This window comes from Nicotiana tomentosiformis, chromosome 4, assembly GCF_000390325.3.
Source record: "Nicotiana tomentosiformis chromosome 4, ASM39032v3, whole genome shotgun sequence".
NCBI lineage: Eukaryota > Viridiplantae > Streptophyta > Magnoliopsida > Solanales > Solanaceae > Nicotiana > Nicotiana tomentosiformis.
In genome coordinates, this window is record NC_090815.1 from 105,649,412 (window position 1) to 105,674,865 (window position 25,454).

At 35.3% G+C, this 25,454-nt stretch overlaps 2 protein-coding genes and 1 long non-coding RNA gene across 5 annotated transcripts; 1 reads left to right on the forward strand and 2 right to left on the reverse strand.

The window, feature by feature from the left end:
- The first annotated feature begins 5,238 nt into the window (after positions 1-5,238).
- On the forward strand, positions 5,239-8,373 carry LOC104119938 (pentatricopeptide repeat-containing protein At5g18475). 2 transcript variants are annotated; one of them, XM_018778952.2, is made up of 2 exons: positions 5,239-5,443; positions 6,606-8,373. In XM_018778952.2, exon 2 carries the CDS (start codon positions 6,665-6,667, stop codon positions 8,201-8,203), a length of 1,539 nt encoding a protein of 512 aa, XP_018634468.1. In that variant the 5' UTR covers positions 5,239-5,443; positions 6,606-6,664; the 3' UTR covers positions 8,204-8,373. The 2 variants fall into 2 exon arrangements, with proteins under 2 accessions (XP_018634468.1, XP_009629855.1); XM_009631560.3 differs by having other exon boundaries at positions 6,624-8,373.
- A 482-nt stretch (positions 8,374-8,855) lies between these two features.
- Positions 8,856-13,274, reverse strand: LOC104119937 (uncharacterized). 2 transcript variants are annotated; one of them, XM_009631559.3, is made up of 6 exons: positions 13,113-13,274; positions 12,794-12,978; positions 12,368-12,445; positions 12,121-12,196; positions 9,306-9,379; positions 8,856-9,221 (listed from the first exon to the last, which is right to left on the reverse strand). In XM_009631559.3, the coding sequence occupies exons 2-6, from the start codon at positions 12,917-12,919 to the stop codon at positions 9,150-9,152; spliced, it is 426 nt and encodes a 141-aa protein (XP_009629854.1). In that variant the 5' UTR covers positions 12,920-12,978; positions 13,113-13,274; the 3' UTR covers positions 8,856-9,149. The 2 variants fall into 2 exon arrangements, with proteins under 2 accessions (XP_009629854.1, XP_070056212.1); XM_070200111.1 differs by having other exon boundaries at positions 12,794-12,963; positions 13,113-13,252.
- A 2,667-nt stretch (positions 13,275-15,941) lies between these two features.
- LOC138910675 (uncharacterized) lies at positions 15,942-20,724 on the reverse strand. The gene is made up of 2 exons (XR_011415822.1): positions 19,958-20,724; positions 15,942-16,203 (listed from the first exon to the last, which is right to left on the reverse strand). It is a non-coding gene; the product is annotated as an uncharacterized lncRNA (long non-coding RNA).
- Between the last annotated feature and the right edge of the window lie 4,730 nt (positions 20,725-25,454).

Genomic DNA, 25,454 nt, shown 5'->3' on the forward strand with positions numbered 1-25,454 from the left:
CATGTATCATTATTTGGGCTGATTGGCATGAATATTGTGAGCCCGAGAGACTGGAGAGATTGATGACTGAGTGAGGTCGAGGGCCTGATTGTGAGTGATATTGATGGGATCGGGCTACATGCCGCAGCAAGTTTTATTAATTCATGATAGGATCGGGTTGCACATCGCAACAAGTATTATTGATTCATGAAGGGATCGGGTTGCGCGCCGCAACAGGTTCTATTAGCGTTTGGACAGGATCCGCCCCTCCGGAGTCTAACATACCAGCAGTGACCGCATGTACCGTACAAATACTGAGTGACTGTGTGTGATGACTGAGAGTTATGACAGTCAGATTGAGTACTCTAAGAGTGTAAGTACGTGAGGTTTTTATTGTGATACATTACATGTGACATGCATATTTGGCATGTAGATATTGAGATGTAACATTCCTCATATCGGTCATACTTGGCATATTTTATCTGTGTTGATCTTAAACTGTTAAAATTAGAAGCATGTATATATTTTTGTATTGTGTACAAACTGATTATGAGTTTTCTCTTAGATATTATTGTCATTTTTCTGTCAAATCTATATTGTTAAAATCTGGATTTGGACTGTACCTATCTGAGCTCGTCACTACTTTCAGCCTAAGGTTATTATGTTACTTATTGAGTATATTAAGTCGATTTTACTCATACTACATTCTGCACTTAGTGTGCAGATCCAAGTACTTATGGACACGGCGGTTGCTAGATGTGGAGCTTCATCTGTTTGGAGACTATTGAGGTAGCTGCCTTGGCGTCAGCAGACCTCGACTCTCCTTCTTTTCAGTTTATTTGCATTGTTCTATCCTTCCAGATAGTTGTTGTTAGACTATATCGTCATTTAGATACTCATGTATTCAGTGACCCTCAGATTCTGATGGATTTTGTATCGAGTCGTGGTATTTTCTTATCGGTTATTTACGAGATTTTTCATTGTTAAGCTTATTTCATTATGTTTTTTTTTTCAATTTAAAAATGTGTGGTTATTGTGGTTGTCGGCTTGCCTAGTACTGCGATATGCGCCATCACGACATGTTGAGTTTTGGGTCGTGACAAAAAATCCATTGATCCAGAGTGATATCCATCATGGCAAAGCAAATCGATGGGTTCATGGCTCACTTTGGCCGATTATGCCATTAACTGAGCGTAAGACGGGGAGTTTAAGTCCCAATACACCACGAGAGTAAGACATCGGGTTTGAGTCCTGGTGCACCATAATGATAAGAGTTGGGTTCAAATCCCAACGCATTATAGCCTTACATGTTTTTATATGGGTAAGGCATTGTATTTGAGTCCCAATGCACCATATTGATGATATAGTGATGACTAAAGAAAAATAATCTATTTTTTACGAAAAAAACATGAAACTTGTCCCACTTGATTTGCTCCATTCTTGAAGTGAATGTGATAGCGGTGCATAATAAGTCTAAATGAAGATAAATGGTTGACCAATGAACGTGGACGTGCCAAAGATCAAAATAATAATAATCATAATTATGGTAATTGTAAAAAGAAGAACAATAATTGGGTGTTCTCAAAATAATCCTTTCAAAGGTGAAGGAATGTGTATCAGTGTGGTCTATAAATACGAGGCATGTTCAGATGATTATGGTCCATTCCTTGAAAATGTGACTTGTGATAAGCATTGTAAATGCAGACTCATTCCTGAAATTAAATATATATATATATATATATATATATATATATATATATATATATATATATATATATATATATATAAAGATTATGCATAATAATGTGCTTATGTATGATTGGATAAATACCACAAATCACCTCTAAGGGAGGTTTGAGAGGAATAAAGATAATGAATATTACAATGTGGTTACATGAATATGTCATTGGTCGTGTACATATGGTACGCCAAAAAATATTTTGTCATGCCTTATAAAAGACTACTAAAGGCAAATTATAGTAAGAAATAATTTTGATTATGATGATTTTGACCATGACAATTATTATGATATAATTTTCTCCTTGAATGAGACATTCACCATATGTATGGTGTAACAGAAGATCTTATAGTAGAAGATCAATTAAGAGCTCCGGAAGAACTAATTTGTTACTACCCGGATTAATGAAATTGTTCATGATATTGATATTGTAGTAAGTCTCAAAAGAAACTTTTTGAGTTTCAAATATATTAGCCAAAGTAGTTGGCATATTGAGACTATAAATGAAAGGAAGATTGAATATCTTCATATTACTATAATCATATCGGGTAAATATAAAAGGTTACCTTCTATTTGTACTACACAAGTATAAGCATGATGATGGAATCGCATGTCACAAGTAAACTAGAAGTTTACTAGAACAAATATAAGTTACCATGACCGGTTGGCCATCCCGGTTCAATTATGATGCGAAAATTAAATGAGAATTCACATTGGCATATATTGAAGAAATAAAAGATTCTTATATATATATACATGCCATGTGGACTGTTTACGATTATATGATTTTACAAGATACATCTATTGAATGGTCACATGTGCGTTTGTTATCAACTTGCAGTTTGGATTTTGCAAGGTTTCTTGCTCAAATTATTAGAGCACGATTCAAAAATATAAATTATGATAATTTATGTTAATAATGTTGATTTAAATCTAAGTTGGTTTAGCAAAAATAACATGCCTCATATTATAGCTAAACCATTGGTTATGAGAACAAAACACCTCAAAAGAAATTTGGAATGAGATGTATTATATAATATACCGCAACACTTGTATGCATCTAGCGAACAAGTTATGATAAATTCTCCCTATCAGAATTGGTTCAGGGTCAGGAACCAAATAATTTTCATCTAGAAATATGAATGTGCTATATAATTTAATTGTTCTATCACAATGCACAAAGATGGGTCCCCAAAGAAGGTTGAGATATGTGTTGATGATCCCAACATAAGGGGGAGAAAATGAGCAGCTGAAAAATTAATATATGAAATGAATTATTATGAGTACACCTAGATCCTCGTATAAGAAAATATGAACTTGAAATTCAAGTGATAATTCATTTGCAAAATATTGCCAGGCAAATTTGCTGACCCAAAGCTAAATATCATATTTTGCAGCTAATGCTCCAAATAGAATAGAGTCCATGATGGACAGCGTCTATGGCACACATGAAGCGTAATAGACTGATCGGTTCCAAAGATAAAACTCCTTGAATAAGGAGAGGAGCAAATGATCTAGATGGTCATAATAAGGAGTCAAGTGCTCTAGAAGAGTACCACGACATAACACTTCATAAGACCTCATGGGAGAGGCTCAGGTACCTGAAAATAATGCGATAAAGAGATCTCAATAAGTTATGTCTTTATTAGGTAACGATGGAATCGATATAAAGTGATCGTAGACGATATTGTTGATATAATGTAGCGCTCAATATTATTAATATTGACAAGCATCTGGAGCTCAAATATGTCATGGAATGTGGACAGATAGATGATTGGCCAAATGAAAAATACGCAAGAAAGATTGATTTCACGTTTCTGAAAAACGTGAAGTTGGACGGATAGTCCCAACACCTGAAAGTATAAAGCCAGTAGAGGTATAAATGTATTCTTGTACGAAAAGTTAAATAAAAAATCTAGGCGATATACATAAAGACGACTTGTGGCACAAGAAGATTTTTAAATATTCTAGTATTGATTATATGGAGACATGTTTTCCTGTGGTGGATACAATCATTTCAGATTTTGGTCTGACACTACATTTGATATGTGCATAATGAAAATCCTTGAAAGATTTAAATTATCTTGAAGCATATTAAGGTTCCCAGAAAAATTATTAAATAAAGATTCAACAAATCCTTATGTGAATTAGAGCAATCATGGAATACATGATTTGTTTTTGTGTCTAGTGCACTTGGTGCATTAATGTATCTTGCTAGAACCATGAATATAATAATATGCTAGCGAGATATAGTTTTATTCCTATGTAGAGATATTGGAATATGTTTAGTATTATATTGCAAAAAAAATCCTTGATATAGATTTGTTTATCCTAACAAATATTGCCAAGGTTTTGTTGATTAAACAAATGCAGGGCTGAAGTTCATTCTTTAAGCAATCTATTTGCATGCGAGGGTATTATCATATTATGATATTCTACAAAGGCTGTCAATTATTGATTCAAGTCATGTCAAGATATTAGCAATTTATAAAACAAGTGACTCAACACACAACAGATGTGCGACTTTTCTTTGAAAAAGAAGACTTCAATAATATTGAAGACAATGTTGCTTGCTTATCTCAGTTGGAAGAAGGATATATTGAGGGCGACAAAATAAAGCACATTTAACCAAAATTCTTTTCAGACATGATCTTCGACAGATTAGTGATATAGATGTTCAACAAATTTATTTGATTGATAATTTGGTGGATCTATTTCAACAAATCATTACCAACCTCAACATTTGAGAAGCTGGTATACGAGATTGGAATGCGTTATTTCCGAAAAGAAAAGTGATGTTTTCACTAGGGGGAGTAAGATATGCGCTGCACTCTTTTTTCTTTAGCTGAAGTTTTATCCTACTGGATTTTCCTAGCAAGATTTTTAACGAGGCATCAAACAATGTGTATTACATGATATATGTACTCTTTTTCTTTCACTAAATTTTTTTCCCACAGGGTTTTTTCTTAGTAAGGTTTTAATTAGATACATTATCTATGGACATCCAAGGGGGAGTGTTATAAATAATTATCTAATGGTGGATGTCCATAACTCATAAAGAAGTAATACCCATTACTCTTCTCCATTATCTCCATAACTTCCACTACTCCAATACTTATGGAGTTATAGTTTTAACTCTCATACCTCCATAACCTCCCCATGATCTCAAATGTTTAATGTCATATTTATGACATTCTTTGTATACCTCTATGTAATACTATAAATAGAAGATGAGAAGTTATATTGTACACAGTTGAAAACACTTGATGAAATAAGAAAATTATTTCCTTTCCTCTCTACATTTCTTGTCTATTTTCTTGTTTTATATTATTACTTTGATATTAGTTTCTTAACAATATCAACTTTATTAATATTTAATATTTAAAATTTAATACGAAATAGAAAAGCAAAGGGGCTCGTATTTGTCCATTCCCTTTATACAAAAGCATTCATTTTCAAAAGAAAAGAATAATTAAAATTTACTCAAAAAAATAATTAAATTAAAAATTCCAATTGCGAAAGAAAAACCCTGGGCCTCTTCGTCAACAAAATCACATCCCCCTACCGCGTCTTCTCCATCTCTGCAAAAGTTGGCACTTGATATCTTAATTGACCTCCTGAATCCAATTTAAGCTTACCCTTTTCTTTATTTTTCTTGAAAATGGGTGAAAAAGAGGATCTTGGATGCAGTCAATCAGTTCTCTGAGCTCATTCACTCATCTACTGGTAAACAATTTAGCTATCTCCTATTTCTTTTTAGTGATATCTCTTATTTCACACTAATGTTGTTGCCATTTATTGGAAAATCTTTCAGCAGTTTTTGAGTCGTTAGTTCCTTCACTACATATTTGTTTGTTGGACTTGGTTGTTACTTGATATTGTACGAATTGTTTGACTTGATTTTGATTGTGGAGTCAAGATTGTAGTGTGAAAAAAAAGGGTGTCTTTCTTTAGGGAATGACTGGTGGTTTAATCTGAATAGTATATGGTCTAGTTGAATTATGCAACACTTGAATGGAAATGTCTTACGCCATTCCATGTTAAAGATTCATTCGAAGCAAGATATGGGAAATGTTCGCGTTCTTGAGGAGTGTTTAGGGTATATTTTAAGCATTTGATGTGAAAAACTTCAAGCAACTGGCAATTGTAGCTCTTTTATAAGGCATTCAAAAGAAAACACATGCTCGTAGTTACCTTTTTTCACCCCTATATTTGAGTTGTTAGCATTTTGAAAGACAAATTTTTGCTTGGGTATCTTGCTTCCGCCAGATGGTTAGTTCCAGAGGTGAAGCCAAGATTTGAAGTTTATGGGTTCTAAATTTGCCACGGAACCCACATCTTGTCTTAGTTACTGTGTTCGCTTTAAGTATTTATACATATTTAATGAATTTCTTAATACAAATATAGTATTTAAGCAAATGTGACTGGGTTGGTTCCAAACCCGTACCTAATAGGCTAGCTCCGCTTCTGGTTAGTTCGTACCCATTATCTTAACTGGTGTAAATTCATTTATGAGAAAGAGCAATGTTTAACTCATCTGACTAACTCTATGTCCCATAAGATTAACAACTATTTGACTACTACAAATATTTAAGGGGAAGCTTGGCATTTGGTTGGAAGGGGGAAAATTGAGTTGTCTTTCCGCTTGAAAATTAAATGATATATGTATTACCGGGATTGAGGAGGACGGTGTATTTACATGTGAAAAACTGGGTATATTCAAGATTTCATCCTATTTTGAGGGACAGATTTTAGTCTATTCTTTGTTTCCTTTTTCTCTTAATAAATCGTTTACTGCTTGAAGATTATCGATCATCTACTAGAGTAACTTCCTTCTCATGTTTGTATGATAAGATGCAGCATATCTTTTTTTCCTCTACGCTGACAGCTGCATATAACTCTTCAGGTAGAATTTGAGTCACAGGTCCAGGAAATTTCTTAACTTGAATGAAAGTTATTGGGCACAGGAGATGCAGTCTCTACTCTTCATCTAGGCTATTCTCATCTTCAGTTCAATGGATTTCTCCTTTGCATTACCAGAGCAGGAGTTCCCCAAGGCAAGATGCTGCTGTCGAAATAGATGGCACTACTGTAGAAGAAGTTCCAAGAAAACGCAAGTATATATCTCATGAATCTGCAGTCAGCTTGATAAAACAAGAGAAAGATGCAAAACGTGCCCTGGAAATTTTTAACAAGGTTTCTGATCAGAAGGGTTTCAATCACAATAACTCCACCTATGCTGTTCTTCTCCATAAACTTGCTCTTTGCAAGAAATTCGAAACAGTTGATGCTGTTATTCATCAGATGAAATATGAAACTTGCAAGTTCCATGAAGGTATATTCATTAACCTCATGAAACATTACTCCAAATCCTCTCTCCATGAAAAGGTTTTGGAGATGTTTAATGCAATCTTGCCTATCGTTCGGGAAAAGCCGTCTCTCAATGCCATTAGCACATGTCTGAATCTCCTGATTGAAGCAAAACAGATTGATCTGGCCAGGGAGTTTCTCTTAAATGTGCAGAAGCATCTAGATTTGAAGCCCAATACATGCATTTTCAATATCTTGGTCAAGTATCATTGCAGAAAAGGGGATGTTGAAGCTGCATTTGTAGTAGTAGAAGAGATGAGAAAGTCCAGAGTTTCTTATCCTAACTTAATTACTTATAGCACCCTTATGGATGGCCTATGCCGATGTGGAAGGCTTCAAGAAGCAATCGACTTGTTTGAGAAAATGCTTGCTGAAGATCAAATTCCGCCAGATGCATTGACTTACAATATCTTAATAAATGCATTTTCTCGTGCAGGAAAGGTGGATAGAGCTACGAAAATAATAGATTTTATGAAGAAAAATGGATGTCAACCAAATATAGTTAATTACACAGCTTTGATGAATGGATTTTGTAAGGAGGGGAAAGAGGAAGATGCCAAAGAGGTATTTCATAAGATGAAGAGAGTAGGCCTAACGCCTGATATCGTTGGCTATACAACATTGATAAATTCCTTCTGTAGGGCTGGTAAAGTTGATGAAGGCATTGAGTTACTCGAAGAAATGAAGGACAAAGGATGCAAAGCTGATGACGTGACAATAAAAGTTATACTTGGAGGATTGTGCAGAGCCTCTAGATCAAGTGAAGCTTTCGATATGCTTGAAAGGTTACCTTATGATGGTATCCGTCTAAGTAAGGAAAGTTATAGGATTGTGTTAAATTTTTTGTGTAAAGAAGGCGAGCTAGAAAAGGCAATGGAGTTGTTGGGTCTGATGTTGGCTAGAGGATTCGTGCCTCATTTTGCTACGTCAAATGAATTGATTGTTCAGCAATGTGAAGTTGGAAAGGCAGCCGATGCAGCTATGGCATTGTTTGGGCTGTTAGAAATGGGGTTTAAGCCAGAACCTCAGACGTGGAGTTTATTGATTGATGTGATTTGCAGGGAGAGAAAGTTGTTGCCTGCATTTCAATTACTTGATGAGTTGGTTCTGCAATAGTTACATACATGTATTGTGATTGTAGCCTTTTTCTTTCTTGCTCGGTGGCTTTCAGAAATAAGTTAGTGGAACCATCATTAGCTTAGAGTAGACATCAACATATATTTGTTAGAAGTTTAATCTGTATCTCTTTATAAGACACAAAGGAATGGAAACTTGCGAGGATAGCAGATTCGCTTGCCCTGCTACCATATGCAGTTTAGCACCCCGCCCCAATGTTTGCCCCTTGGAATGAATTGCTACCTATAAAACTCAGAAATTTGCCACTGTCTTTGTGATGCTGCAAATCAGCCTATCGATACGTGATTTTTTTGTCCAAAAAAGGCAACAGATTGCATTTGAATACGTTTTGTAAGTTGTAAAAGAATATTTAGTTCAATGACTGAACTAATGGTCAATGCAGTAATCCACACGGTATGGGGACAGGAAGAACTGTCATTGTGCTCCATTGGAGGTCCAACATGTTTGGAAAGATTTGCAACTGTTGAAATTTTACTATTGCTTACCCTGAAAAAGCAAACGTTTTGCCCAGACTGAACAAATTTGAGATAGTAATTAAATATATGTCTCTATATATCGTCCTCCGCATGTGTGGCCACAAACTCTAAGGAGAAAGCACATAAAAAGGGCATGCACTTCCCACAATCCACTCTAAACCATGAATTGAGACAATCCATTGATACTCTAGTAAGAAAATCTACCAAAATAAGAGGTCACCAATTCTTTAGTCGATACAAGAAGATTTCATATAGACAGCCCTCTGAATGAGGTTGGTCACTTGGCACTAAGCAGTGATGTCGGCTTCTCTATACATGCACAAAAGATAGTACACTAGCCTAATTGATGTAAACTACAGATCCAACTGTGCATCCCAGCTCCTGTAATAATGTGAAGGTGCCAGTAGGATCACGCGATATACTACAACGGGAAGGTGCATATCTTGGCTTTACCATATTGAATGCTTCATGCCAAGACCGTTACACGTTAAAATAAGACCCTTGTAGCGATTGAGGTATTCCTGCAATCAAGATGGTCAAATGCCAGAGCAATATTAATAATCAAGACATGGTTAAGTACTTAAACTAACCAGGAGGACACTCACAACAATGTTGTAATCATAGGCTCGTAGCATCCCTTTCTTGTCGTATTCTTGTCGTTTCACAGGATCAATCAGAACTGTTTTGAGACAATTGGAAAGTTAAAATATAGGGAAACATGACAAATGCTAAGATTAATCAGAAATAGACACGGTCAAAGGTGAAAGTAAGAGCAGGTTAAAATATCTTAAGACAGAAATGTAGGTGACCTGGTCATTACAGTTTGTATAATCACGTTCTCCAATTAAGATAGTTCAATACTACTGTCAACCATATTGCACAATGCTCGCATGAAACTATGTATCATAAAGTCAGTCAATGGCATTACACAGTATAAAATGCTTACCTATTAAACAATTTGGGGAACTTTAATTGTCATTAGTGTCTCAATCATAAAGCATGGGTTCCTACTGTCAAACGCCCTACCCCTTGAGGATTTCTGTGGAAAGTCATTGACATCAGGACGAAAACACTCACAAAAGTTAGAACATCTGTAATTACACCTATATAATTTCGAGTTAGGTTCAGAATATTATAACTTTAAAGCTTCTGGACTAGTATAAGGGTCTCTGATCATAGTCGATAATTGCAGAATATTGAAACTGCAGAAGCTGTCAATATTTCTTCCAATCGTTTAATGTAATTTTACTTCTGTGCGACATTTTACTAGCTTTACAAATTCCTCAGAGCAAAACGAATCAAAGTTCCAACTGTAGACTCATTGCATCCTATTATGTTAGGTATTATATAGATTTTCACATTTTCTAAGCCTTCAGAATCTCCTATACAGGAAACCTGTGACACAGCCTCAAGTTTAGAATTGCCCTTTCTCCCACACACTCAAGTTCAGAATTGCCCCTTCTCCCATTCACTCAAAAATTGTAACAGATAGTATTACCACCGGTTCGAGCCCTGCGCCGAGGAGACTGACTAAAACTTGTGTACACCGGCTAAAGCAATAACAAACAATTATATGGGGTACAAAATCTGTACCCCATGGGCAAGTCTCTTCAGTCTCCCATTAGATAGCTAATGTTTTAAAGTTCATAAATACACCGGCTAAAACCATAAGATCAATGACTGGAGTATCAACTTTTTGAACTTACTAAAACACTCCACCTACGTTAAAAGCATAGCCAAGGCCACCCAACCCCAACCCCAACCCCAACCCCACCCCACCCCCACCCCACCCCGGAAAAAGGGGGAGATTACTGTAGGTTGACGCCTAGTCGCCTACCCTAAAAATATTCAATCCTCGGAATACTGATTAATAGAATTGGAACGGATTCGAAGAATCAACGCAAACTAGTTTGAAACTGAGTGCAGTTAATGTAGTAAAATCTCAAAACAAGACCAATGGGACACTAAGACTTGACGAGCTAGTTATGGTATAAAATGACTATTCTTATATTATTGGCACTCTCAAACAATTCTAGAACCTTCAGAATTTCTTCCTGAGATAGCTCAAATTTTCTTTGTTCACTATTCTAAACTTTCAAGATTAGTTGGAAAATGCACACTTGAGAGTGTAGAAAACAAATGTTGGTCATCGGATGACAGAACCATTCAAGAATCCAGGAGTTCAACTTTAGAACAAAATTTTGTCTTTCCAGAAAATAGTCATCTACCTGAGACAAACAAATTCATCTCGGAGACTGAAGAGACTTGCCTATGATTTTTTATTATTCTACACAACTGATCTTCAAATATTTTAAACCTGTAACTTGGCTGGAAAATATGATATTTGGCATATATGCAGTTACGGGTGTTAGTTTCATTCGAGAGAAAAAAACTCTTTTGCATCATAATTCAATACAGCCATGTATGGCATGATTACATCAGCCTAGCTATTCAACTAAAGGAAAAACTGAGATGAGCTCATATGCACATCTACCACTTGAAGCTAACATGTACAATGATATTCCCAGCACCCAGAATGTTGACTTTTGTCTAAATAAGGAATAGTCAAAAAGCACCAGGTTGAGTGCAGGTTACAAAGATATTGATAGTTAAGCAAGTATTTGCAATGACACAACACTTTGCTAACTTTTCACTCCCATAATATCATACACAGCTAACTACTTTCAATGAGTCATGCTTCACTCAACTTTGAGCAAGAGGATACATGTACCCGAAACCGACATAGGTGGGTGCCTATTTTGTCCCTACACCACAAGCATTGGGCTTTCCTTATGGGCAATAATAAGTAGGAGCAATTGGGTTTACAAGATTTCCACTATAATGCGACCTTAGTGTGTTAAGGATGCTTCTTACAAGTTGGGTCTCGGCCACTTGCACATCACAATTGCTGAGAAGTTAATTCTAAATTGACCTATTTTCTCACAAATCAAACTCCTAGAATGACCCGTACCTCCTAGAAATACACTCTATTAGCAGGGAAAATTCTCTACCCTACTCTTTATTACAGACATCCTTATCTCTAGGAATCGTGAACCTGAATCTTCGTCTGCAGTCTTAGCCAAAATACATGCTATATGGAGGCAACTAAGTCGCACAAGTGGGATATTGGTTCTCCACACCATTCCCCAAGGAGTGACCAGCCATAACTTTCAAATGTTGCCTGAATCTAGATATGAAATAAGTATTTGATTCTCAAGCTACTCATTCAAACACATTGCTTCCAGTAACATGTCATTAAATAAACAAACTCAAGGAAAACACAGATATGAGCTAGATATTGACTGATAGTAGGCTGAAAACTCCATGTTAGATCAACTTCGATATGTGAAAGGCTTAAAAGTAGCCTGGTAAACACCCAAAAAAAAATGAGTAAAGCTTAAATGTGGAAAAAGAACTAACCTTGGTATGCCTCATTTATTTCCTGAAACTTTGAAGTAGCACTATCCTGATCTTTTTGCTTATCCGGATGCCATTTCTGTCCCCATAATGAAATTTATAATAAATGCTAAAACTAAGAAAACGAGATAGGCACACCACATATTCAGATACAAGGAAATGCTCAAATGTTTAACACTCACAAAGTGGAAATATCATAAAAAACAGGTATAAAAGAATTGATTTTAAGATGGAGAGAGTGAAAACTAACCAAAGCAAGACGGATATAATTGGACCGAATGACCTCCTCTGTGGCATCATAATCCACTTCCAGTATCCTATAGTAATCCTACAGAAACATTCAAGAGATGCAAAACTCACAAGTTAAAACTGCAACTTGACACAATTCCAGAAAATAAAACCAATATCCACTTCCACTATCTCATAATAATCGTACATGCACATTCAAGAAATGAAAAACCCACCAATCAAAATTACAAACTTGACACAAATTTCACCAAAATTCACAACCAGAATTCCATAATAATCCTACACGCATTCAAGAAATGCAAACCACACCAAAAAAATTACAAACTTGACACAAATTTCACCAAAATAAGAAACAAATTCCGCAGATAAACCTTAGACAAGAAGCAGAGACATCAAAGAATGAAAACACGTGAGATTATGTGAATACCTTAGGCTTAGATAAAACTGACAAGAAATCAAATTTAAGATAAGAATCCTCCTCTTCTTGCTGCTGCTGATGCTGTTCTTCCTCATATTCATGTCGGAAGTCATTGCCCCACTCGTCCCACATCATCTTTTCTTCTCAAAAAGCGTTTCAGCTCAAGAAAAATAGGCAACCTATAAAGGATTTATCTGTGAGCCGCCAGCCAAGAAAACCGATGGGAAATATTTTAGCTGAAAAAGCCCAGAAATATAATAAAAATCTGATCTTTTCTTTTATTTTTTATTTTTTCAGTTCATAGAAAATAAAATGAAGCTCTAGATACCCGCTAAGATGATGAAATTGTGAGATGATTTATCTAATCCGAAGGGCCAAGAGACAATCCCCACAAAAAGAGGCAGATTTTTTTTTAAACAAAATTGATTTTGAAGAAAATAAGGATAATTGGACGAGTAATTAGGGATTAGGTTGATACCTATTTGTGTTTTTACTTTTTAAGTATTTTTGAAAGGGTAGTTTTTTTTTTTTTTTTTTTTTTTTTTGCTTTTTTCGAGAGTTTGATGTGTTAACACGAATGTACTTTTTGGTCAGGACATTTTGCTTCTTGGTTTGTGTTATTTGTATTTTATTTTTTTCTTTCTATACGATATTTTAAATTTATTTATCAAAATTATTCTAATTTTATATATTTTTCTATGATTTTTGCGGTGATACTCATAATCTTCTTTTATCTTTTTGTCCTCTTGAGTCGAGAGTCTTTCGGAAATAGCCTGGGATTTCACTGAGTTGTTGTTGTTATTGTATATTACCACTTTTAAACAAGTATTACTTACAAATTATATGCAATTCATTATTAGTGCCTTAAAATAGGAAGTTTAGTTACATTTTTTTCCTATTTTTTTCTCCACTCATCTTTTAATAAGACTTTTTTCAGTTGTGTAACCTATTTTAAGCCAAAACAAATGGAATTTCATTACCAAAAAAAAAAAAAAAGATCTTTTACAAGATGGAATTTTATATGCCAGTTTCTCAACAAGAAAGATTTTGTTGAACTTGGATTCAAGCCCTTGTTGTATGTATTTCATATTATCTCCAAATCTTTGTTCCATTTATATTTCTTTTCATAAGGGTTTCTCCAGAATTGTGTGTGAATTCTTGATGCTATTAGTGCAGTAATTGATCTTACTCCCAAGAGGATATGATTGCTTTTTTTAGTGTCAGCTCCCTAACAACTAGTATATGTTATCTGTAAAATAAGTTCTAGTTAGTATCTTGGTGCTTTGTTCTCCTGGTTAATCAAAATTTATAAATTAAACTAAAGTGGCACAGTTGCAGCATATTTTACTGGGTAATATCAATCATTAAAACTAGAAAAATTATCAGGCCTAGAGTCTGTTATGTAACAGAAGGGCGCTCCGCTAGTTGAAAACTTTAAATAGTTTTTATGTAATATACAACTTATTTATAATTTATCTACAACTTTCAATTATCATTTCTATCCAGTTAAATATAATTACAACATCATACAATTTAAATACAATTTTCATACAAATTTTATACAATATATTTTTTGTATGTATTTTGTAAATGATTTGTATATATTTTGTAAGTGGTGTGTTCTTCTTCCTTTATGATATTCCAATCAAAATTTCATCTCTTAAAACAATGTTGATACATATCTATAACTTTATGTAAAAAGATAGTATTTATAACTTAAATAAAAATTCCATACAATGATTTATACATTAAATAATTATTTTTCAACTTTCACACAACATTCAAATAAAAAATAATTACAACATAATACAACTTAAATACAATTTACATACAACTTTAATACAATTTCGTAAGTATGTTGTATGTCTCGGTTCTTCTTCTTCTTTTTCTTCTTCTTCTTCTTCTTCTTCTTCGAGTTTCAATCTGAAATTCAGCCAAACTCAAGTCTAATCTTTACCAAACACCCTCAAAATTGAGATATAAACTCCAAAGAATATTTTCAAATGCTCGTAACAATACTCAATCTAAACAAATAATAATTTTTGAAAATCCAAATTCGAATTCAAACCTTTAAAACTTTTTAATGGCTGTCAATGGTGGAGAATCAAACACTTTCATGACATATTGATTGACAGTTTCAATTTGAACACTAATTATGCAACGTGAAAGGAAAGGGCTAAGTTAAAACTTTATATTAAAACAATTGAAATTCACTGATTAAAAGAGAGGATAAAAAGTAGAGAAAATGAAGGAAGAAAAATTGGGGAAACAACATAGAAGGGGAGAAAGAGAGAGAGAAGACGGAGAGAGAGAAATGGGGATATAACTGATTCCCAATTCAATTTATAATATAACGAAATACTCATTAATACTAATTTGTATATAATTGATAAATTATATATGCTCATGTAATTAGGTTAAAACTTGATTAGAGAGGGTAAATAAATTTCATATGTAGTATAGGAAGATAAAAATCCTTGTTTGTCTCACTGGATTATCAAAGGTGACCAATTTTGGGCTTAGCTCTTATTCCTCTATTTTGATTAATTGATCCAAAAGCATGCATTTTAGAGAAATAATTGATTAGTAGTAGTAAGATGTTTAAATTAATCCTTACCCTGGGAGAGGCTGTTTTCGATAGACCATCGGCTCCCTCCCTCCAAGAAATCCCCACTTTGCTCTTGGGGTGACTCGAACTCACAACCTCTTGGTTGGAAGTGGAGGGTGCTCACCACTAGAGCAACTCACTCTTGTCAAAGAAATATGTTTTCTCAATTGTGCAATATATAAACAATTATGTAATTATACAAGCACTTAATATTTTTCTTAATTATGAAACCATAGATCGGTGGATGTTGACTAATGGCGAGTACACGGATTATCCTGTAAATTTCGTGCAACAAAATGTTAGTACTAAGGAATCTTACCTGTTTTTCCTTTCGAAGATAGTTAATTATCATGATTCATTTAAGATGTGTATTTAAATCTAAGGAAGGGGTAGGTCATATTCAATTATTTCTTCTTCCTTTTTTCAGTATTCCTAGCATTTTAGAAAGAAAGAAAAAACGCTTTTAGGATGCATAAAAACAAATACAGTATCTAGGTTCACGTAAAGACATACAACAATCGCCAAACAAAGAAAAACGAAGAGTCTGCATTTTATACCAATTCTTTTTTTTATATAGTAACGGAATATTTATAATAATAACTAGAAGTAGTTTTACTTGTTACAAATCATAGAAAAGTTCCCACTCATTGGTGAAATATCACAAGCGATATTCTGGTTACCTAATGTTCTAAGCATATTACAAGCAGTAGTTGGTAGGGATTTTACAAGAAAGCATTCTCCATTTTGTTCCATTGTCAGTTGTTGCATCACAAAAAGAGGTGGACTTGCATGGAGCTTTGGATTTTCCGAACTAAACTGTTAGAGGTTTTATTTTAAGATGAATATTCTTAAAATGAGGGTGAATGGAAAATGGAGGGAAAATAAAATTTTGAGTAAAATTTTAAGTTTCCCCCTCTTAACAATGAGACATTGTCCCATATTGGAAGAGGAAGACATTTTTGGTGGGTATATATATAATTGCTCTTCTTGTAGCTCTTAAAGAGTTAAGAAGAAAGCAAGCCTCGCGCCGTCGTCGCTCGCTCGGCTCGGCTTCGGCTACGGCTACGGCTATTTGGATTTGGATTTGGATTTGTTTGGATTTGGTCAAATGATTGATTGATTAATTTCCTAAACCCAAAAGGGTAAAGATAGGACCGAAAACCGTTGATTGTGTTTTCATAGGATATGCGACAAATAGTAAAGCATATCGATTTCTGGTTCATAAATCAGAAAATCCCGACATTCATAATAATACGGTTATAGAATCAGATAATGCTGAGTTCTTTGAAAATATATATCCGTATAAAAAGGAATGTGAGTCGTTTGGTGAAGGATCTAAACGACATCGGGAAGAAACAAAAGAAAGTACATGTAATCAGGAGAATCCAAGACGTAGTAAACGTCAAAGAACGTCTACTTCATTTGGACCAGATTTTGTGACTTTCTTACTGGAGAATGAGTCTCAAACATTTAAAGAAGTTATGACTTCTTCGGAATCATTGTTTTGGAAAGAGGCAGTCAATAGTGAAATAGAATCCATATTGAACAACCATACATGGGAATTGGTTGATCTTCCTCCTGGAAATAAACCTTTGGGTTCTAAATGGATTTTTAAGAGAAAAATCAAAGATGATGGCACTATTGATAAATTCAAGGCAAGGCTCGTAGTCAAAGGGTATAGACAACGAGAAGGTCTAGACTACTTTGATACATACTCTCCAGTTACAAGAATTACGTCCATACGGATGTTAGTAGCATTAGCTGCAGTGTATGGTCTTGAAATTCATCAAATGGATGTTAAGACTGCCTTCTTAAATGGAGAGTTGGAGGAAGAAATTTACATGGAACAACCTGAAAGGTTTGTGGTTCCAGGTAAAGAAAAGAAGGTATGTAGACTTGTTAAGTCTCTTTACGGACTAAAACAAGCACGTATGTAGACTTGTTAAGTCTCTTTACGGACTAAAATAAGCCCCAAATAATGACATGCGAAATTTGACCAAACAATGTTGTCAAATGGTTTTAAAATAAATGAATGTGATAAATGTGTGTACATTAAAAATGTTCCAAATCACATAGTTATTGTTTGCCTATATGTGGATGATATGCTGATAATGAGTAATGACATTGCCAACATAAATGCTACTAAGCGTATGCTCAATAGCAAGTTTGATATGAAAGACTTGGGAGTTGCTGATTTAATTCTGGGAATTAAGATCTATAAGACTCCTCAAGGTCTGGCATTGTCACAATCTCATTATATTAAGACAGTACTTGAAAAATTCAATCACTTGGGCTTTAAAGTTGCAAAGACTCCAATTGACGTGAATCTTGCATTAGCAAAGAATAAAGGCCAAAGCATATCACAATTGGATTATGCTCGTGTGTCGGGATGCTTAATGTATATCATGAATTGTACACAACCAGATATAGCTTGTGCTATAAGTAAACTGAGTCGATATACGAGCAATCCAGGCCAATCTCATTGGATGGCAATGAAACGAGTTTTGGGATATTTAGAACATACCCAGAACTTTGAAATTGCACTACAGTAATTTTCCTGCGGTGATTGAGGGATACTGTGATGCAAATTGGATCACCGGTTCAACTGATTCTAAGTCGACGAGTGGATATGTATTCACTATTGGTGGAGGAGCGGTATCTTGGAAGTCGTCCAAACAAACATGTATTGCCCGCTCTATAATGGAGGCTGAATTCATAGTCTTAGATAAAGCCGGTGAAGAAGCTGAATGGCTCCGAAATTTCTTGGAAGACATTCCATTTTGGCCCAAACCGTTGGCACCAATATGCATACATTGTGATAGTCAAGCGGCAATTGGAAGGGCTGAGAGCGTTATGTATAACGGTAAATCTCGTCATATACGACAAAGACATAAAACCGTTAGGCAATTACTCTCTAGAGGAATTATCACGATTGACTATGTAAAGTCAAGTGATAATGTGTCGGATCCACTTACAAAAGGCCTAACTAGAGAGGTAGTTGAGAAATCATCAAAGGGAATGGGGCTATGGCCGAGAACAAGTCATTGTGGCGGTAACTCTACCTAGAAGACTGGAGATCCCAAGATCTAGGTTCAAGGAGATCAAACAAAGTCATTAATGACGGTTCAACATTGTCAAATAAAATTTTAGTCTGTTCTCGTGATGAGACAATGTTCAGTACCAAGGATAAAGTATTAAGGCTTTTTAATGATTTCTAAATTTGATACGGGGTATATCAAATAGTGTATCTATAGGATGACACGTTTAGGAATCACCTATGTAAGTGTGAAGTGTGAGCCGCTTCAAGAAGAACTTTGTAAGGCCGGTTCTCTACGCACTTATGAAATCAGGTGGTGTTCATGGCTGAAACGAACACAACAATGAGAACCAAAGACGGTTAAGGGTTGATTGTGTGACTTATGGTTGTTTAGGTATACACCAAAGATCGACGGTTCAAAGATATCAAATCTACCGATTGACCGAGTATATCTGACATAAGTTTACTACGGAAAGTTCAAAGGGAAACCTACTTATCCAGATGCGATTAATCCTTGCTTGTAAATCACACAGTTTTTCCATGCATACTTCCGTGATATAGCCATTCCCCATTCATGTGGGGGATTGTTGAGGTTTTATTTTAAGATGAATATTCTTAAAATGAGGGTGAATGGAAAATGGAGGAAAAATAAAATTTTGAGTAAAATTTTAAGTTTCCCCTTCTTAACAATGAGACATTGTCCCATATTGGAAGAGGAAGACATTTTTGGTGGGTATATATATATAATTTCTCTTCTTGTAGCTCTTAAAGAGTTAAGAAGAAAGCAAGCCTCGCGCCGTCGTCGTCGTCGCTCGCTCGGCTCGGCTTCGGCTACGGCTACGGCTTTGGATTTGGATTTGGTCAAATGATCGATTGATTGATTAATTTTTTGGACCAAATTTATTTGTTAATAGTAAATATTAACGTAAGATTATCTGTATTTATAACGGATATTTTTCAATCCGTGTATTTGATCATTGGCAGCCGGATAATGGTCTTCCCACCATGAAGTGCTTGCTCCACCATGAAGTGCTTGCTCCACCATGAATGTAATGCTTGCTCCACCATGAAGGGTGGACGTTTGGCTTGCACTCCCTCTTGGTTGCTATAAATAGGAGCAGCAAATGTTGAAGTGAAACACTCGGAACTCAACTGAAATTACCAAGAACTCAACATACAATTGGCTATACATTGCACTCCTTCCTCTCAGAACTTCCATACGTTCTTCTGAGTATATACTCCTTCGTTCTGCATTGTTTTTAACTTCAAACAAAGCAACTGTAAGTGTGATTTGCTACCGAACTTTGTGTTCGCTGAAACACTGGGGTTTGAAGTACCGCTACACCAGTGTGTTATTCGTTCTATCCTGGGAGGAAATAATCCATTACCTTGGGTACTAGGAGGGGATTAAATTCCTTAAGGAAACACTGTGAATTCAGTGGGCTCGAATTTATTATTGTTTCATTACGTTAACTTATATTTTGCAGAATTAATATTTACAAATACAGCAATATTGGCGGGGAATAACATAAACTGCTTAAAGTGATTCTTGGTAGCGTCTTTAGCTAGGAGATGGGCCACGTTGTTGCCTTCACGAAAGTTATGCCGAAGTAGTAGGTCTTTCTGCTGGTGCATTAATGATCTGCATGCATGAACAATATTAGAGAAAATAATATGATCATGATATATTCCGGTGATGGCCTCTGTTGAATCTGTTTCCACCTCAAGGGGGAAGAGTTTGAATTTTGTGGCAATTTGGAGGCCCTCGTATATTGCCTGCAGTTCAACATGTAATGGTGATATAGCAACACCTTTTTTTTGGAAGCCAATAATCCAATTACCCGCGTGATCCATGAAGACTCCTCCTAATCCTGAATCTTTTGCATATTTTTTGTAGGCTCCATCAGTGTTTAGTTTGTACCAATTTTTTGGGAAGCATGCCATGTTATGTGGATTGACATTTTGGTTTCAAGAGGTGCACCTTTGGAGTTTAGAAAAATGAATTCCAAAGCTTGACCTGAGATAGCTTTTAATAGGGGGAGGGAGTTTGTGTTGTTGAAATTGTTTTTGTTTCTGGTATTTCAAATACCCCATATGAGGAAAGGGAGTAGGTGAGCCCATTCAATTCTAGGAGATTGTAACATTAGATTTAATTCCTTTAAATTGAGAAGCCAATGGTTGCTAGTAAGGATGTTATGAGTGTTGATGCCTAATGTCCTCCATATTGCACCAATATTTGGGCATTTTAGAAAGATGTGGGTTAACGGTTTCTTCTTCTGTACGGCATATAGTGCATTGCGGATCAATATTTATGCCTATGCGGTTGAGATATTGTCGACAAAGAAATCTACCACGGAAACATTGCCATAGAAAGAATTTTTTTTTAGTGGGGCAATGTAACTTCCATATCTAGGTGAAGTCGTGTTCCAATGGGGGTGCCATTGATCAATTGATAGCACGATTTAGTAGTAAAACATTCGTTGTTGTTAATTCTCCATAAGGGTTTATCAGAATTACCTTGTTTTAGCGGTCGTTGGATGGTTTATGTTTACAATGGAAGTTGGTAAGTCGAAGAAAATGTTGGATAAGTTTCATTTACCATTATCTATAAGGTTCTTGACTTTTAGGTTTTTTTTTTTTTTTTAAGGGGACATTCTATACAATTTCTTAAAGAGATACAACAATCACCAAACAAAGAAAAACGAAGACTTTGCATTTTATACCAAACGAAGACTTTGCATTTTATACCAATTCAAAATAGTTGGTTTGTTATAATTCACAAGAAGAATGAAAAAAAAAGTTTGTAACTGAATTTTCTGTGTATTCAAAATAAGTATTGTACATGAATTTATACAAAAAGAATGAAGAAAGAATGTAATCCTATTTGTACATTTGTCTCCTATCTACCAGCTAATGTGTAACTAACTTAGAAAAAAAATATTCTCTAAAATAAATCTATCTAAAATATTTATACGTAGGCAGGAAGCTTCCTGATGATGCAAATGGAGTGTTTTGACACCAATACCCTTTCTGCTAATAAAGAATGGCTAGGATTAGATCTATCATAAACTTAAATAAACGGTGGTGATTAAGGTAATGTGTGTTATCTCTTTAAACCTTGTAAAATCCGAAATTTTGACTTTGTGACTACTTTCTTCTTCGTTTGTTATTCTCCATCTGAAAATCGTTTCTTTCTTGAATCACCATCGAGCAACAACTCATCTGAAATTCTAATGCCAACATCCCCCCTCAAGTTGGAGGGTGGAGAAACTACCTCTAACTTGCCCAAAATAAGCCGATGGTAGGGCCAGAAAGGGGCTTTGTAAAGACGTAGGCGATCTGTGAAGCAGAGAGTACGAAAGATAAGGAAATGAGTCCGACAAGATATTACTGCCGGACAAAATGATAGTCGAGATCCACGTGTTTGGTACGCTCGTGGAATACCGGATTGCGGGCGATATGAATCGTCGCTTGGCTATCTGAGTGAACTTGCATCGGTAAGGAGGAAGAAATAGACAGATCTTAAAGAAGCCTCACCAGCCATGTGATTTCTGCAACAACACGACGCATTGAACGATATTCCGCTTCTGCTGAGGATAAAGAAACCAAAGCTTGTTTCTTTGACTTCCAAGAGATTGGAGCTCCCCCCCCCCCCCCCCAAGAGATGAAATACCCACTGATAAAGCGCCTAGAATCTGGGCACCGGCCCCAATCAGAGTCATAAAAAGCCAACAAATCAAAGGAAGAGGCATATGACATTAATAATCCCATACTAGGATCTGTGAGGAGATAGCGTAGACAACGCACGACAACTTCAAAATGAGGTACTAGAGGAGACTGCATGTACTGGCTGATGTGTTGCACTGCAGAGGAGAGGTCAGGACGAGTATGAATGAGGTAATTCAACTTGCCGAGTAGCTTTCGGTAAATTATGTGGTGAGATAGTAAGTCCCCAACATCCATACGAAGCTGACAAGAAGAATCAATTGGAGAAAGAGACGGTTTCAGATTCAGACAACTAAATTCAACCAGTAAATCCAAGGAGAACTTACGTTGACTGAGTATTATTCCCTGTGGTTCTATAATAATTTCCATGCCAAGAAAATAGTGTGCTTTTCCCAAATCCTTAATTTGAAACTCAGAATCAAGAAAATATTTGAGTGAAGTAATTTCTGAAGGATCATCTCCTGTTAACAATATATCGTCCACATAAACAACAACAATAGTAATTTTACACCCTCAATTCTTAAAGAATAGTGAATAGTCATTAAGATAGTATGAGTATCCCTTGAAGTTCAAGGCTTCAGTGTGTCGGGCATACCATTGCCTTGAGGCTTGCCGCAGTCCATAAAGTAATTTCTTGAGTCTACACATATAATGAGGTGAGGGAGAAAATATACCAGCTGGGAATTTCATGTAGACCTCCTCTTGTAAGTCACCATGCAGAAATGCATTGTTGACATCTACTTGAAAAATGCCCCAGTTCAATAGACACCTGATAGTAGTCATCTTTACTATTAGTGAATAAGTTTCAGTGAAGTCTACTCTTTCTCTTTCAATGTCCTCCTCCCTCCCCCCCCCCCCCAAACGTGCCTTGAGCCTTTTCAGTGATCCATCATGCTTATACTTTACTTTATATACCCATTTGCAAGGCAAAGCCCTCTTATCCTTTGGTAATTCTACCACTTCCCAAATGTGATTTGCTTCTAAAGTCTGAATTTCTTTAGACATAGCTTCCACCCATTCGGGATGTAAAGAGGCTTGGGAATATGAGGTAGGTTCAGAGAAAAAGGAAACTGAATTTAGGAGGGACTAATTGGGGTGTGAAAGAGCTAAAAATGATAAGATAGAAGGTGTAACAGGGGAGGTAAAGCAACTAGAGGAAACATCAGTAAAAAAACTGAGTGACAAATGTAATCATTTAGATAGTTAGGTAAGTGATGCTCCCTAAGGAATGTTCTAAGGGCAGGTGGAGCATGGGTGAATAACTGACTGGAAAAGTGAATGGATTGTCCTAATGAAGGACTTGGGCTAGGAGAGGGAATGGCTTCAATGGGTGTATGGTTATAGTGGGAGCTAGGTGTATTGAGAGGAGAAGGTGAACTAGGAGAAAGTAGATGAGGAAAGTTCTCAGAAGCAGGTGAAAGAACCTTCTGAGAGCCTGAAGGTGACTGAACAACATAGTTAAGAAGCATAGTTGAGGGAGATTGGTCAGTATTGGGTATTTATAAGTTGAGAGGAAAGAGATGGACATGATCTCTTGAACAAAATGGAAAGGCATCCTCATATAAAACCACATTTATGGAAACAAACACCTTCCCAGTATCTAAAGTAAGTAACTTGTATCCCTTTTTCCTAATAGAATACCCCAAAAAGACACATTTAACTAACCTAGGATCTAACTTTGTTCTATGTATAGTGTAGAAGCATAACAAAGGCATCCAAAAGATTTGAGATTAGTGTAGGAAGGTGGTGAACCAAAAAGAACTTCATAAGGGGACTTTCCTTGAAGAACTGTAGATGAAAATCTATTTATTAAATAAGTTGCAGTCAACAAACACTCCCCCCAAAATTGAATTGGTAAATTTAATTAATATAACAGTGCTCTACAGGTTTCTAGTATATGTTTGTGTTTCCTCTCAACATCATCATTTTGTTGAGGAGAGTAAACACACGTTGTTTAATGCAAGATACCTTGTGAAGCAAAAAATTGAGAATGTAAAGTATTGGATCCTAGTTCCCAGGCATTATTAGATCTAACCATTTTCACATTAGTGTCAAATTGCCTTTCTATCATAGTGAAAAAGTTTTTGAGCATTGGAAAAGCATTGAATTTTGTACTGAGAAGGAAAGTCCAAGTAGCCCTACTATAGTCATCAACAACGGTAAGGAAATATTTGAATCCTTCATAAGTAGGCGTCCTATATGGACCCCAGATGTCAACATGTATGAGATCAAAAACATGCTTGGTAGTAACTGAACTAGAAGGAAAAGGCAATTTAGTTTATCTTGCTTTAACACAAACTTGCTTATAAGAAGGTAAACCAAAATAAGGAATGGAACTGATATTCTTCATGTTAGTAAATGGTAAATGTCCCAATATGTTATGCCAAAGGCTTACATTACTTGTAACTGAAGCTAAGGATAAAACAGAATTTGAAAACTAATGTCTACTGTGCTGATTACAAAGAGAATAGCAAATTGCCTTGATTTTATTAATGACTCATTTTCTAGGCTTGACTTGATTTGACTTGAAAATGTAGAGACCTTGTTTTACTTGACCAAGCACCACTGGCCTCTTTAGTGAAGGGGCCTGCAATGTAGCACTAAGAGAAAAAAATATTAGAATGGTTTGGAACTGAGTGCACAACTTATGAACACATAACAAATTATAGTGAAAACTTGGAACAAACATAACCTTTTGTAAGGTGAGTTCATGCAAAAGGGAAACATAATCATATTGATAAACCAAGACTCTAAGTGAATTAGGTAGAGTGACATATAGCCTGTTTGGCCAAGCTTCTCAGTAGGCCAAAAGTGCTTTTTTTCAAAAAAGTATTTTTTTCCTCAATTTGAGGTATTTGGCCAAGCTTTTTTTTGAAAAAAAAGTGCTTTTGGCTAGAAGCAGAAATAATTTTGAATAAGCAGAAAAAAGTAGCTTATCTCCAGAAGCAGAAGCAGAAGCAGTTTTGACTTTTCTTCCTACCAAAAATACCCTTTGCAAAATATTATATATACCAAAATAACCTTACTTAGTTTAAACTATTAAGTAATATAAAATGACTTTTGGGATGAACTTTTATATTTATTGGATGATTTTTGATATATTTAAATTATCTTGAAAGAATAAAGTACTTTTCAATTTTATTTTTATATTTTACCTAAATAAAATAAAAACTTAATTATTATCTTTAATAATAAAAATTTATAATTATTTATCTACTTATATAATATTAACTATTAAGCAAATCTCTTCATGTCCTTATTTGTAATTTGATACATAAACACATTTTTTGAAAAGCTTG

Excerpts from the sequence above, each read along its gene's own strand:
- LOC104119938 (XM_018778952.2), top strand. The coding sequence starts at position 6,665 with ATGAAAGTTATTGGGCACAGGAGATGCAGTCTCTACTCTTCATCTAGG.
- LOC104119937 (XM_009631559.3), bottom strand. The coding sequence starts at position 12,919 with ATGATGTGGGACGAGTGGGGCAATGACTTCCGACATGAATATGAGGAA. Across the intron at positions 12,197-12,367 it reads ATTATATCCGTCTTGCTTTG|AAATGGCATCCGGATAAGCA; the intron begins GTTAGTTTTCAC and ends TTATGGGGACAG. Across the intron at positions 9,380-12,120 it reads AATAAATGAGGCATACCAAG|TTCTGATTGATCCTGTGAAA; the intron begins GTTAGTTCTTTT and ends GTCTCAAAACAG.